This window comes from Leuresthes tenuis, unplaced genomic scaffold (genome assembly GCF_036924035.1).
Source record: "Leuresthes tenuis unplaced genomic scaffold, fLeuTen1.0.hap1 SCAF_15, whole genome shotgun sequence".
Classification (NCBI taxonomy): domain Eukaryota; kingdom Metazoa; phylum Chordata; class Actinopteri; order Atheriniformes; family Atherinopsidae; genus Leuresthes; species Leuresthes tenuis.
The window spans coordinates 16,994,155-17,007,807 of record NW_027325369.1 but is presented as its reverse complement, the minus strand read 5'-3'; the positions used below and the strand labels follow the sequence as shown (position 1 = coordinate 17,007,807).

The following is a 13,653-nucleotide window of genomic DNA, read 5'->3' as shown; positions in this document are numbered from 1 at the left end:
TGTGGTTGTTTTTGCTGTTTCCATCATTCATCCATGCCTCTTCTCTCTCCCTCCCCGCCCAAATCTCCTCCAGTGTGGCAAACAAACGAAGGTGACGTGCTGCCATCCATATAGACTAGATCAATAGATGTTTTAGTGAAACCCCCATAGGCTGCACAACAGCATTACACGGGTCTACATGCATTACAGTTCACTAGGGTAGATATTAACACATAACTTGGCCAGAAATAGTTGCGTGTGTGAATAAATTTGTCTTTCCCACAGCAGATATCACAAGGCTCTCAAAATCTGTGTTCACTGCCAGCAAAGACAAATGAAAAATGAGAGCACACATATACCGCACGCTTGTTTGAATGACTTGCATTATTCTCCGTTAAATTGCATTTCTACTAGATGAATAACTGTCAGGTGTTTTCAAGGCCTTACAGTAATCTAAAAACTGTACTCATCTTAAACCAAAACATCGCCACAGTTTGATATGTGTATGCAAATACTTTCTTAATGTTGGCAGAGTAAGCAGAAGTGTGTGGCAATAAGCCTGTTCAAATTTGCATTTTGAGCTCTTGTGTAAAATGTGTGTTTTCGTGGGATAAGATGAGTTTGTTCGCTGCTTGTCGTACTGCTGAACTGTAGTCTCAGGTCATGCCTCATGTTAACCTGCGGGACCTAGTTAACATTCTTTGTATGTGTAGAGATTTAACCTTGTTAAAGTGTGCCTTGTCGCACCCACCGCTTTTGATGTTATTTGCATTATCTGACAAAAATGCTATGAAGATGCTCTTTCAAGCAGCAAAGTTTCCTTTTCGTACACTGATTCCTCTGATGTTTGGCAGCTCTCTGCAGATTATAGAACACAGAAGAGCCAACCGAATTCAGCTGCATTAAAGTTCTAATGATGAGACCTTTATAATATTTTAATCTAAAGGAGATTATGGTTAAATCTGATAGATTTAATTCGAGTGCCTGAAATGTTTGCGTGTGTGTGTCCGTATCAGATCCAGAGCCAGGTCACACCCCATGCCATCGTGGTGCTGCCTAAGACTGATGGAATGGAAATGCTGCTGTGTTATGAGGATGAGGGTGTCTACGTCAACACCTATGGTCGAATCACCAAGGACGTGGTGCTACAGTGGGGAGAGATGCCTACCTCTGTTGGTATGCCTTACACATGCTTGTATAGAAATGTATCAAGTGGATTTAAATGGATTATATCAACACTGAAATCATCCATCAGCTATATCCGCTTTATTCTGCTGTGGGGCTCTATCCCAGCTCACACCAGTCATTCACAAAAAAGAGACAGACAACCAGAAAGTCAGAATCAGTACTCGATCTACCAGGCATGCCGCTGAATTGCAAGAGGAAGCCGTACAACAAAAAAAAAGATAAGAAAAACCATTTTAGGCATCAAACTTAACTGCAACAGTGTATGATGAAATTAGTTTCAGCCCCTGTGTTTGTGTTGCTGCATACTGTAGATCAAAAGTGTTGTGAAGTCTCTCAGAGCTGTGCTAATAGGGTTCAATTAGGGTTTAATGGCATTCAGAATTCAGCTTATAACATCAGCTTCAACTGGAAGGCCTCCAGAGCTGCTAGCAGAACCAATACAGAGGTTGTAAGGAGTAAGGGTTAACGATTTACAGTGTATGAATTATCAATAATAGATGTAACAAGCGTGGGAAGAGAGAAGGAGCAAGTAAAAGGGTAGGCAGAGCTGCTATACATACCTTTTATAAAACATCATATTAATTTATTGGATTTTACTGCCCTCTTGTGGCAGACAGGGGGATTGCATCTGTAAACAAGTGGCCGTTCTTCCAGAGCCTACACCCTGCACAAACATGGTTTATTTAATCCATTGTTTTTGCTTACTGATTTATTCAAAATGCGATCTCTGAAAAACTTAACTTTGCAAACTTTACTTCAAATGTCCTTTGAATCTTTAGTTTCAAGGGAAGCTGAGCAGCAGCCCGAACAACTGACATCTGTGTAGTGTGGAACAAAATGAAAATCCAAGTTTCATTCCATAACTTGGTACTGCTATAATCTCCCTAACGATAAAATTCACGATGAACTAAATATTTTAAAAGAAAGATTATATATATTTCTTTCAGTTTGCTTCATACTTTGCCAAAAGTCTGCATTCTTTTGTTTTTCTTTCAGCCTATATCCACTCAAATCAGATCATGGGCTGGGGTGAGAAAGCTATAGAGATCCGCTCTGTGGAGACAGGTCACCTGGATGGAGTCTTCATGCACAAGAGAGCCCAGAGACTCAAATTCCTGTGTGAGCGGAACGATAAGGTAACACACTGTGACACTAAGCATGCTCCCTTTTTCTCAGCCACTCTTATTTTTTGTGTAACCGTAACAGTGATGACTTCACGCAGACTTTTGAAGAGTTGATTCCTCGCGAGAAGTTTGGTTTGAATTGCAAATATCTTAGCGCGGATGGCATAGATAAACAGTAATATGCTACTTTATCAGATAGTAAGTAGCAATGAAATATGTCTGGGAAGACTGGACTTACCTACAAACCCAGACAAGTTGGGACATTTTGTTAAATGTAACAAAAGCTAAATGCTAGATTTCTCTTTCGGACCTTTATTTAACAGACACGGGTTCAAAGAAATCAAGACATTTAGTCTAATGTCTTGAAATCAAGACCAAGACCTTCATTGGCACAGAGTGAAAAAAATTGACTTGATCTTGTATTTTTTAGGGTGTGCATACAGGCTGTGAAAGCAGATTTCCCAGAGTCACTGGATCTGTTGATAATATTTATCGCTATAGACGCTGAAATGTTGAAAGATGTTGTATTGGAACTCTAACATGACTTATTCACCAAATTAGTCTCTCCACCTCTCTCCCAACTCTTTCTGAGTGTGTTGCTTCATATTTTCTAAATACAACAAAGTCGGTCAAGACGATGAAAAATGAATGTTGAGTAAATGTTCAGGTTTCATTTTTTTGTTGTTACCAACTTTTCTTGGAAATTAGGTTTGTATAGACTGTGTTAAAACAAAAAGAAGACACCAAACAGGCACATATTAATGTATTAATGTAATCCAGCATGATACTGATATTTTTTTTACTTACTCGAGTCACGATACACCAAAATAACCTTTCTCGAACACTGTGAATACGCGTTTGTCCGTGTGTTCATTCTTTTTTCTGTTCTTTCCTCCAGGTATTCTTTGCATCTGTGCGTTCGGGAGGTAGCAGCCAAGTTTTCTTCATGACACTCAACAGAAACTCTATGATGAACTGGTGATGTGTCTCCTCGTTTGCTCCGCCTCACTCTCCCATCGGCCAGCCAGACAGCTTCCCTTTCGGCCCACCGCACATTCTCACAAGTGAACACGATTGACCGAAAGACTCTTGTAACACTGGAGAAACTAATATGAAGTAGAAAACAGATATGGAGAGACAAGTTATCATAGATTATGTCGGGTCATGCAGAAGCCATTGTTACTCAACTGACTGGCAAACTGGTGCCACTAATATTCTCCTATTCTCTCTTTCTTTGTGACTTTTTTTCTTCTGTCACCCCCCTTTTTACGGAATGGACCAGTTCACTCAAGTGTTGAACAACTGTAGTGATCCACTTTACACCTTCCTTTTTTACCTTCCTTTCTCTCCTCTCGTCCCTTCTTCTTAAGCCTCAACTCCTTCCTCTCTCGCTGGTAGGTCTAGTCATCACATTTCCAGTCTTCTTTCATCCTCCCTTTTCACGTCCTCCCTATCTGCCATGTGTGAGCATATTTCCTGGGAGCTACACCTCCCAGGCTGGAGGAGCAGAGTATGAATAGAATTTCATCTAAATCTAAATCTATTTCTGAATGAGACAGTGCTGGGAGGACAGCTGCAAAATGACAAATCTAGTCTGAGTGTCATTGATGAAAGCAGACAGCCGGATTGATTTTTCTCTTCCTCTTTGTTGCTTCCCTCATCCTCCACATCCTCCCCGTGCCATCTTTTAGCGCTCCGACTAAACCGAATTGTTATTCACTGTTCGATCGCATTTCGCTGATAGAGATGCGGTAACACACTCTGCTGTCGAGTGTGTTGTAACAATATGCAAGTATGACGTCTTTGTCCCTTTAAAATGAAACCACTGGTCCATCCTGTTGTCTTCCCTCCTTTTTCCTCCTCCTGTCATTCCTCCCACACCATCACCGTTCCGTCTCCTCACTCTTACTTCTTTAAACTCTGAAGGTGCTGCATCAGATATACTGTAAAATGAAATGAACAATATGAGCATCATTTTGTTCATCTCTGTTCATTTCTGTTCTTTTTCCATGGAACAGTTTGGAGTCAGTCAGTCTGACATTTCAAATGTACAGCACATCCTTGTCTCTGAAATCAGGAGTGAATGTTAGCGTGCGTGTGTGCACACGTGTGTGTGTGTGTGTGTGTGTGGGTGCGTGTGTTTGACTTGATTTGAAATGGGTCCCATTCAACTCAAGTATGGATCAAAGCAGGACATTGAAATCAATGAAATCAATGTCCTGCAACAGTCAAGTAATTAAATCTTTGTGTGAACTTTTACCTAATGTGAACAAAGCCACGTTGAGTTTGTTTACATGCAGAGTTATTATATTATCTTCTTAGGATGAAGTTTATGAGTTGGTGTTTGTGAACACCATGCAATTTAAACAGGCAATATAAGTGGTTGGTTTTTGGGGTATGTTTCTGTTTTTTTCAACACAGCAGTGTTTTGGCTGTTCACAGACACAAACATGGAGGGGTACCACAGGAAATAATGAAGAGGCATATAAACTGCTCATCCTGAATTGACCTCAACAGGATCTGAGCTTTCATCCCAAATACAGTGCGCATGTGGAAGCACTCATTGTTAAAAAAAAAAAATTAAACGGTGGTGTCCTTTTCAATCAAGCTCCTCCATATTTGGTTCTTTTGATGTTTGGCTCCTAACTGTTTGTACAGTGCCTAGCATGATGTAAGCAAAACTTAAATGGAGGCCAAAAGATGATTGCTCACTTTATAACTGGTGTTTATTTGCGTTTCTTTGTTCTTCTTTACATCTGTGGCTACATAACAGAGATGTGTTGGGGTCTGTGTGTGTTATTATCTAACTTTAACACATTGCTGAAATTGTTCTTCTCCTCTAATGCAGATGCACAATAATAATCTCAAGACTTAATTTGTTCTTTGAAAGGAGCAACTGAATTTGCTGTGATTAAACCCCCCTGCCGTTTCCTTCCAATTACTTTGTACAGATCATGAGCACATAGGGAATTCATTTTCAAATAGAGTGTAGCTGGACCAGTTTTTCCAGGCTTTTCTACTTGGAAGAGCACTGTACTGCAGATTATGGATCTACTGCGCCAGATCAGATTCACTGATATAAATCATGTCTGAGAGTGAAGTTACTCCAAAACGGGCTCAGTTGCAGAGTTTCAAGCCTTTGGTTTTACTTTGGATGAAGGGAACTCATGGGGAAGATAATCACTTTTGGATGATATGCAATAATACAAAAATATCTGATCAAGGCAAGCACTTTGACGTCGTAGTGCTTAAAGAAACTGTTTCTTTCCTCAGATATGAACTGGAATTGGAGAGTTGTTTAAATTAAACACCAAGAAACTTAATCTGTGTTGCTGCTTTTAAATCTTGCAAACAGTTTTGACAATCTTGGCTTATGACACCATGAAATAACGTATCAACTTCACAATCAGCTGGTTTTACAACTGAATACACTCAGAGAAGTCTGAAAAACGGCAGCCATTCTTCTGAATAACCCCCTATATTGGTTAAGAAGTGAAAAGTGATGCATGATATTGACAAATTCAGCAATTATTCAGTGATCCTTTTTAGTCTGACTCAAGTTCAATCTTTTCAATTATTTTTTTGTATTTCTGTTCAGTTTTCAAGGATTTGTATTTGTTTGTTTTTTACACATCCATACAGTAGCTGTTTCTGTGCAGCCTTACGTTTGATTCCTTGATCCAAACAGGCTAATATTTTAGCAATAAAGAGATGAAGAAACCACTGTCTTCCCTGGGTTTGCATGCATGCGTCTGAGTGTATGTTTACTGATCAAGTGGGAATGGGGCATTATTACTGTATTTGTCCATCTTGGCACTCACTCTTCCATTTGGAAAATGCTGAGGTCTCTCCTTTCAAAGACGATACACTGTATTCTTTATTCTGTTTAATTTGTGTTTTCTTTATTTTGAAAGAGCATTACTAATGTCCTGTTTTGGGATTTATCTGTTTTGTAAAAAGAGATGCTGTAAGAGAGAAATAAATGAAACTAGCATTACTGAAGTTTGTGTGTGTCTGTTTAAAAGGGATTTTTGCAACTGGGCACATTAGTATCAGCCTCGACCCTCAGACTTTGTCCACCCCACAAGTTTATCATTAACAGCAAGCTCGTGGGCGTGCATGCGAGCGTGCATGTGTGCGTGTTTCTTGTTTGTAAAAGAGACGAGAAAGATTAATAGCAAGTATTAGTACAGAACAAAGGGGTGAAAAGAGAAATGGCGAGAATGTGAGTATATCGATAACCAAAAAAAACCAGCTTTGAGCGCCATCATGCGGTTTGCAGCATGTAGTAAATATCATGGTCCATAATTTCTTAACAGAAAACATACAGACAGGATCCTCAGACCAGAGTTGTGTGTTTGTGTATTGATCATAATTAGCCCTCTGCTTTTTTTCTTTTTTTTTTTTTAAAGGGTGTAAAAGGTCTTCATGCACTGAAGGTGTGTGTGTGTGTGTGTATTCATGTGCGTGTTTGCATGCGTGTTTTGGTCGATTAGAGAGTGGACACTGTGTGATCAGGCATGTTGCTCTCATTGATCATTACCAACCTCCAGGCTTACACTCTGGACCCATGATGGAAACAGGAAAGGTAAAGCACGATATTCCTCCCATGTTTTTCATAAATTATTGAATATTGAGCCGTCTAATTCTAGATCATGTAAGCAATACATGCAAATGGGTAAGAATGAATATTAAGTACGTTTTTGTCAATATTTCTATAAGAACTTTTGAGTAACTGCACTCATGTGCTTGCTGGTGTGTCTGTGCAAACTAAAGTTTGTCCTGAATAAACTTTTGTTTGTTTTTTTTGTTTTTTTTAAGAGAAAAATATACTGCAACATTATAATCTCCCTTTGAGATTGACAAAGTATGTTTTCATTTTATTTTCTGCAGCAACTAACAGGTACACTGGCTGTGGCTGTGTTCACAGCAGCTCTGGGGTCCCTACAGTTTGGATATAGCCTTGGAGTCATTAATGCCCCCCAGAAGGTACTGAGCCCTCTACTATAATACAGAGTTTTGCATCCTCAGTGAGCCATCAAAATAATGGAAAAAATGTGTATTTTCTGCTGCACTTTAGGTAGCAAAGTACACTGAGAGATCAAGGAGCAGACTTACTTTTTCTCTCAAGTCTTTCTGTACAGCCATCCAAGAACTTGTCTAGTCTTTATTAACAAAATATTCTGCACGACCTCTGATTTGATATAAATGTAACATTCATCTGTTACATGCATTTTATTTTGAGTTATATTGATATTGATATTGATTGGACTTTCAGAGACTTTATCTCACTTTGATGCTTATGTGCTACCGTTGAGACCCCTTTGCTTTTCTGTCATGTGAGGCGTTCTCATCTGCTTTCCTTAATCATTTATTTTTATTACATGTCGTTACTGATGGTTAGGTTTGTGGCAAGTCCAGACATTCAAGCTGCCAAATGCTCAAAGAATGCTTCTATTTTGGCCTCTCTGTTTAGGAGAAAGAGTCATGGTGTAATAGAAGGTTCGCCCTTCCACTGACAAACACTATGCTATGTTTTGGTTTTATCTGACAAAGTTGCGTATAATTGAATCCCAGGCTTCGTTCTGTGTCCCAGGTCATTCAGAAACATTATGCCCTGTCCTTGGGTGTGTGGTCAGAAAGATCTGCTCTATCAGATAACGACACAGTGGAAACAGACCTTTCAGATGCAGGAACCCACTCTACTGTGGTCATGTACTGGTCACTGTCAGTGGCAATCTTCTCCATTGGTGGCATGGTATCCTCCTTTCTGGTGGGATTTGTGGGAGACCTGAAAGGGAGGTAAAACAGCGTGGATGAAATAATATTCACACCATGGAAAACATGTGTGACAGAATTAGTGTGGATTAATTCCATGGTACGAATGCTGTTATCAAGCATCCCTCTTCCTATTTTGCAGGGTGAAGGGCATGTTAATGGTCAATGTTCTTGCGGTAGTAGCTGGACTGTTGATGGGTCTGTGCCAGATGTGGAAGCCACACATTATGATCATCTCAGGTCGAGCTATTATGGGCTTCTACTGTGGTACGTTCAAGGCTATCAACTTCACATTGAAAACTGCAATGGATATTTGAAAGAAATAAATGATTCCCTTCATATGATGGAACTTTTTTTGATGTGTTGGCTCTTGCTATGTATTTCAGGGTTGACGTCTGGGTTAGTGCCTATGTACATCGGAGAGATTGCACCCAAGGCGTACAGAGGGGCTTTGGGAACTTTACACCAGTTGGCTATTGTTATTGGCATCCTACTGAGCCAAGTGAGTCACACCCATATTGCGTACAAAGCAGCGTCTTTACTTGTAAGCACGTGTAGCATGTCACCTAAAGCATCTGTCTTTCGATGTAGGTAATTGGCTTGGACTTTGTACTTGGTAATGATGAAATGTGGCCCTTATTGCTTGGTCTCTCTGGAGCTCCTGCAGTATTACAAACTCTTCTGCTGCCTTTTTGCCCTGAGAGCCCACGGTATCTTTACATCCTGCAAGGCAAGGAGGAAGAGGCTCGAAAAAGTAAGAACTAAACACATTTTGGAGTAAATGGAAAAGGGTAATAAAATTTGCTTCAAGCCCCTCTCAAGGACTACCTTGACTACCTTCTTTTTAGCCAACGTTGGCTGGTACAGGTCATAGGACTTCCTGCACACAAAGCTTAAAAAGTTTTCCAAAAATATTGTTTTAAAGTCTCCTTCCACTAAAAATCAAGTTTTAATCTTACGAACATAAGATGGGGATTAATTAAGCAAAATCAATCCCCCAGTGCAATGGGGGAGGATTTGTGCTTTAAACTCATAGAGTACTGCCTCCATTCTGATATTTCTTGTTGCATGCAACCACGTGTAATTTAGCTCCCTCACCTTAAGAATTGCTTTCTTTGGCTGAATGATCCCAATATTAGAAGAACACTGGAATAGCAGAGACAGGGAGGGCCACTGTCATTTGTGATGTAAGAGGGGCAAGATCAGCATATTCATGAACCATCAGGCACTGAATGAGGAAAAAGGTGTGGCCCAGCCTATTTCAAGGCTCGGTTTACGGTTTCATTAGAGTTTTTTTTTTTTTTCTTTGGGGGCAATAGTTTTTGCAACAGTAGTTTTTTAAGTACTTTAGTAAAGTGAAAAAATGGAGCAAAATCATTATGGAAGAACTGCTTTTACTTTGTAAAGGATGAGAAAATGCAGTCATTACACGTGAGACATTTATACGGCTTTTTGCTCATGCCTGTATTCACTTTGCATTCTGTTGCAGGTCTGCTTCGTCTAAAGGGAGCGTATGATCCAACTCCTGATCTGGAAGAAATGAAAAGAGAAAAAGACGAGGCAGACAAAGAGCCAAGGATCTCTATTCGTTCTTTGGTAGGCCTCCATACCTTGAACAAGAGTCATAACACTAACTAAAGCACTAACTGGCGATGCATGAAATAAGTCCTTGGTTGAATGGGTGAGATAATAACCTCTTGAACGCAAAATATTATTAATTTATTAACAAAAGCGCTCTATTACACAATTAATTATAAAAAGGATACAGATAAACCCATCTCACCAAGGTAATCTCCCAAATGAATATCAGACCTTGTTAAAAACAGCTACATAATTTCAACATTCTAATTAACAAATTAGATTGTAAGTATTCTTTAAATGTCATGTTTTATTCCATTATTCTCTGCCATATACTTACCTTGGGTCAGATGCAATTAAATGTCCTGTTTAATTGTGAAATGCACACACACATCCCACACACACATTACAATTGCTTCCCCCATTTCTTTTCCTCTACATTTGTGTTCAGCTATTTCATTTTTCTTCAGCTGTGCTCAGCTAATCGCCTCTCACTCATTACAAGCACTCCATTTTGTTCATTGTTCACTGCCAGATCGTTTTTTTCGCTTCCATTAATTTTGTGTCTGCAGTTTAAGTTCTTGTGTGTTACCATGTTTTTTTTTTTTTTGTTAAATTCCATTGACATTTTATGCCTGTATACACTTTTATCTGCAAGTGCTTATCTGCTCGTCACCTTTGCTACACTGACTATCTCCCTCTGGAATTAAACATTGATTTCCACCCGTGTTATGTTCAGCATCAGGGTCTTTGCCTGCCTAAACCATCACAATAAGTTAAACAAAAGTGCACATGTCAGACATGTTGCAGACAACTGTTTGACAATATTTTACTCTCTTGTATCCTCTCCAAGATTTTCTCCTCTGTGTATAGGCAACAGCTTTTTGTTGCCCTCATGATGCACCTTTCCCAGCAGCTGTCTGGCATTAATGCAGTAAGTGGCAAAACTTTACTTTACTTTGCTGTAGCCTACAGTGGTGAAATGCCTCCCACTGTTATTGATCAAGCAAACGCATTTAAATTCTACTTTGTAATTCTGGATATTCTTCACCTACGCTTTCTCTCCAAGATCTTTTATTATTCTACAGCTATCTTTACACAAGCTGGTGTCGCGCAGCCAGTCTACGCCACTATAGGAGTCGGGGTGATCAACACAGTCTTCACTATGGTGTCGGTGAGCGGCCACACAAGAATACACGCACACATATATGGGCACGAACCCGGAACATGCGCTGGCATAGTCATGTTCTGTTGTTCTGTCTACAACTTCCCAAAAATAACAAGATGAATACAAATGTTGCATCTAATGGCATTTTTTTAGACACAGTAGAGGAAAAGATATGGGATTGTGAGCCAAAAAAAATAATCAAAAAAATTTTTTTTGTTGTTTTTTTTCAATTTCCACCATAGATTTTCAAGGAGATTGAGATCCAGGCTGTTTGCCTTCATTACTCATTACTCATGTCATTGAGCTGATTTGTCTTTCCGGAAGAAAAGGTTTAACATACTTTGCTGTGTGGCAAGAAGCATTACCATCATTAAAAATGACTTCATTACTTCCAAACATGAGAAAAGTGCCCAATGACAGCCATCTCCCCTGGTGCTTTACCTGACCTGCAGCCCTCTGTCATCTATAACTGCTTGTTTTCTTCAGGCAGTCATCTTTATACGTTTCGTTGCACCAAACAAAAGTTCCAATATCACATCTATCCAGTCATCCACAGTCCGTGGCAGCTTCTCTTTAGCCAACTCTAACTTTGGAAATCCCATTTCCTTCAGCCGGTTTCTTACAGTTCTGTCACAAATATTGTCTCCCGTTTGTGCGCACTTGTTTTTTATTTCTTTTGCACGTTGTATTTTTAATTTAATTTAATTTTTTTTTGTCAGGCACTTTGACGTCTTCCTTGTTTGACCTGTATGCGTCCCTCTCTGCAACCTTCCCGTTTTGCTTGTACGCGCTCCAAATTCCAGACATGGCAGACTGGGAGCGCCCAACATATTTTACCACCTTACTGAAAGAGTTTTATTTCCTTTGCATTCTTTCCACTGATAGTTCTCGCGTTTTCTTTCAGTCAGCCAAGTGCAACAGCTGGATAAGGTCGGCTGGCACCCTCTTTTAAATGCAGACTTACTTGTTTATTTGGACTTTTGCAGGTACTCATTTTGGAAAAATAACAAATACCAGGTTGTTGCATAAATTTTTCCTCTACTTGAGCTAAAAAAAAAAAGCCATTCATTACAACAATGTTCTTTAATCATTTTGAGGTATGAATTATGATGTCAAAATATTTTAAAGTAATTTCTGTGTTTTTTTGTTTTTTTTTCTTTAACCAGCGGCGGTATATGTAAGTATGTAAGATGAATAGTGTACTGTGTGTTCCAGGTTGCACTGGTGGATAAGGCTGGTAGGCGCATTCTGACTTTGGTTGGTCTGGGAGGGATGTGCTGCTGTGCTATTGCCATGACAGTGGGCCTCAAATTCCAGGTGTGTTCAGTCAGGTGTCAGAGCTTCGGCCTGAGCTGCCACGGTTTCCTTATATTAAGACACTGACACAAATTTAATTTTGATTTAGGTTTGATTTCAGTATTTTTTTTGCAAACATGAGATAGACTGCATAAAATGCACGAACAGTTCAGGCCCACTCAACACTTTTGTTTGCTCAGTTGACGTAACTATCACCTAAAGTCACTCTGAGACGCCTTTGTATGCTCCTCTCTAACAGCTGTCTTTTTCCCTCCAGAATGACTACTCGTGGATGAGCTACGTTAGCATGTCAGCGATTTTCATGTTTGTGAGTTTCTTTGAGATTGGCCCTGGTCCCATTCCATGGTTCATAGTGGCTGAACTGTTCAGCCAGGGACCTCGGCCTGCTGCCATCGCCCTCGCAGGCTGCTGTAACTGGACCAGTAACTTCATCATAGGCATGACCTTTCCATACATACAGGTAGGGAGCAGGACCGCACATTTGTACAGTAAGCTCGTGCAACGCTTGCTCTCTTGTATGGGCTGACGTGTCTTTGAATTTGTCTGACTGAAAACAAACTGTCATTACTGATTGTTACTTCTGTGTTCATATTTCTCATCAGGAGCTGTTGGATTGTTACGTATTCCTCCTGTTTGCTGTGCTGCTCCTCTGCTTCACTGTGTTTATTTACCTCCGGGTCCCTGAGACCAAGGGCAAAACCTTTGAGGAGATCGCTGCGGTCTTCCAGAAGAAACGTCAGATCCCAAAAGACAATACTGAACTAGAGCAGCTTAAAACGTCCACAGATGCTTAAAACAGCAGTTTTCCGCGTATTATTAATTTATGACAAAGCAAGCTTAGGAGAGGAAAAGATTACACTTTTGACCGACAACATCAGTTCTGTGTGGAGCAAAGTTTACATGAAATCAATATATCACCATTTTTTTCCCTCAGTATTGTGAGCTGTAATCAAAGTGTTATGCTAAAAACAAACCACATAAGTGCTATTTGTTTGAGAGAGGTTACATTTGTTGTTGACTGTAACTTGTGACCCGACTTTGCAGTTCACTTCAGACCTTCTGAGCTTTATAGCATTTTTTTTCCCTATTTTGCTATGTTCTGAATGTTTAACTCTCAGGGTGTCGACTGTAAAACGGAGGTAATAGAAGAGCAAATACTCGCACAGGTTGATTCCTCCATGGTTAAGTTTTAGAATGATAATAATGATAAAAGCGGACACTGTAACTGCGGAAATAATGAGCAATGAGTGTTTATTTTTTGCTGAAACAAGACAAACAACTAAATATTCCACTATACACTCAAAATTTGGTTCCCACATCTGGATATTATTTGTCTGTGGAAGTACTTTTTTTTTTGTTGTCCCTTTTCATCGGAAATGTTTTGTGTTAACTGTTACTTCCATTAAGTGTTTTACTTTAACTGTGCAGAATGACGTATATGTGTAAATGTTTGACACTACAATCCTGTCTTCACAATTATATGCTAAAGGGAGGAAGTTTTGTCGACTCTTTGTTCACATG

General features: G+C 39.7%; 2 protein-coding genes across 15 annotated transcripts in view; both read left to right on the top strand.

The window, feature by feature from the left end:
• Positions 1 to 6,289, top strand: part of tnika (TRAF2 and NCK interacting kinase a) — a 60,237-nt gene extending 53,948 nt beyond the window's left edge. For 12 of the 14 annotated variants that reach the window (XM_072364986.1, XM_072364985.1, XM_072364984.1 and 9 more), the window contains 3 exons: positions 996 to 1,155; positions 2,164 to 2,303; positions 3,190 to 6,289. In XM_072364986.1, the coding sequence (XP_072221087.1) occupies positions 996 to 1,155; positions 2,164 to 2,303; positions 3,190 to 3,273 (384 nt within the window). In that variant the 3' untranslated portion in view covers positions 3,274 to 6,289. Of the gene's footprint in view, positions 1 to 73; positions 975 to 995; positions 1,156 to 1,946; positions 2,035 to 2,163; positions 2,304 to 3,189 lie in introns of those variants that run through there. The other 2 variants (XM_072364979.1, XM_072364980.1) reach the window with 2 other exon arrangements.
• Positions 6,290 to 6,769: 480 nt separating this feature from the next.
• On the top strand, positions 6,770 to 13,628 carry slc2a2 (solute carrier family 2 member 2). Its single transcript, XM_072365118.1, has 12 exons — positions 6,770 to 6,879; positions 7,185 to 7,280; positions 7,888 to 8,093; positions 8,212 to 8,336; positions 8,456 to 8,571; positions 8,661 to 8,823; positions 9,559 to 9,665; positions 10,501 to 10,581; positions 10,717 to 10,821; positions 12,031 to 12,132; positions 12,389 to 12,592; positions 12,735 to 13,628. The coding sequence occupies exons 1-12, from the start codon at positions 6,862 to 6,864 to the stop codon at positions 12,924 to 12,926; spliced, it is 1,515 nt and encodes a 504-aa protein (XP_072221219.1). The 5' UTR covers positions 6,770 to 6,861; the 3' UTR covers positions 12,927 to 13,628.
• The last annotated feature ends 25 nt before the right edge of the window (positions 13,629 to 13,653 follow it).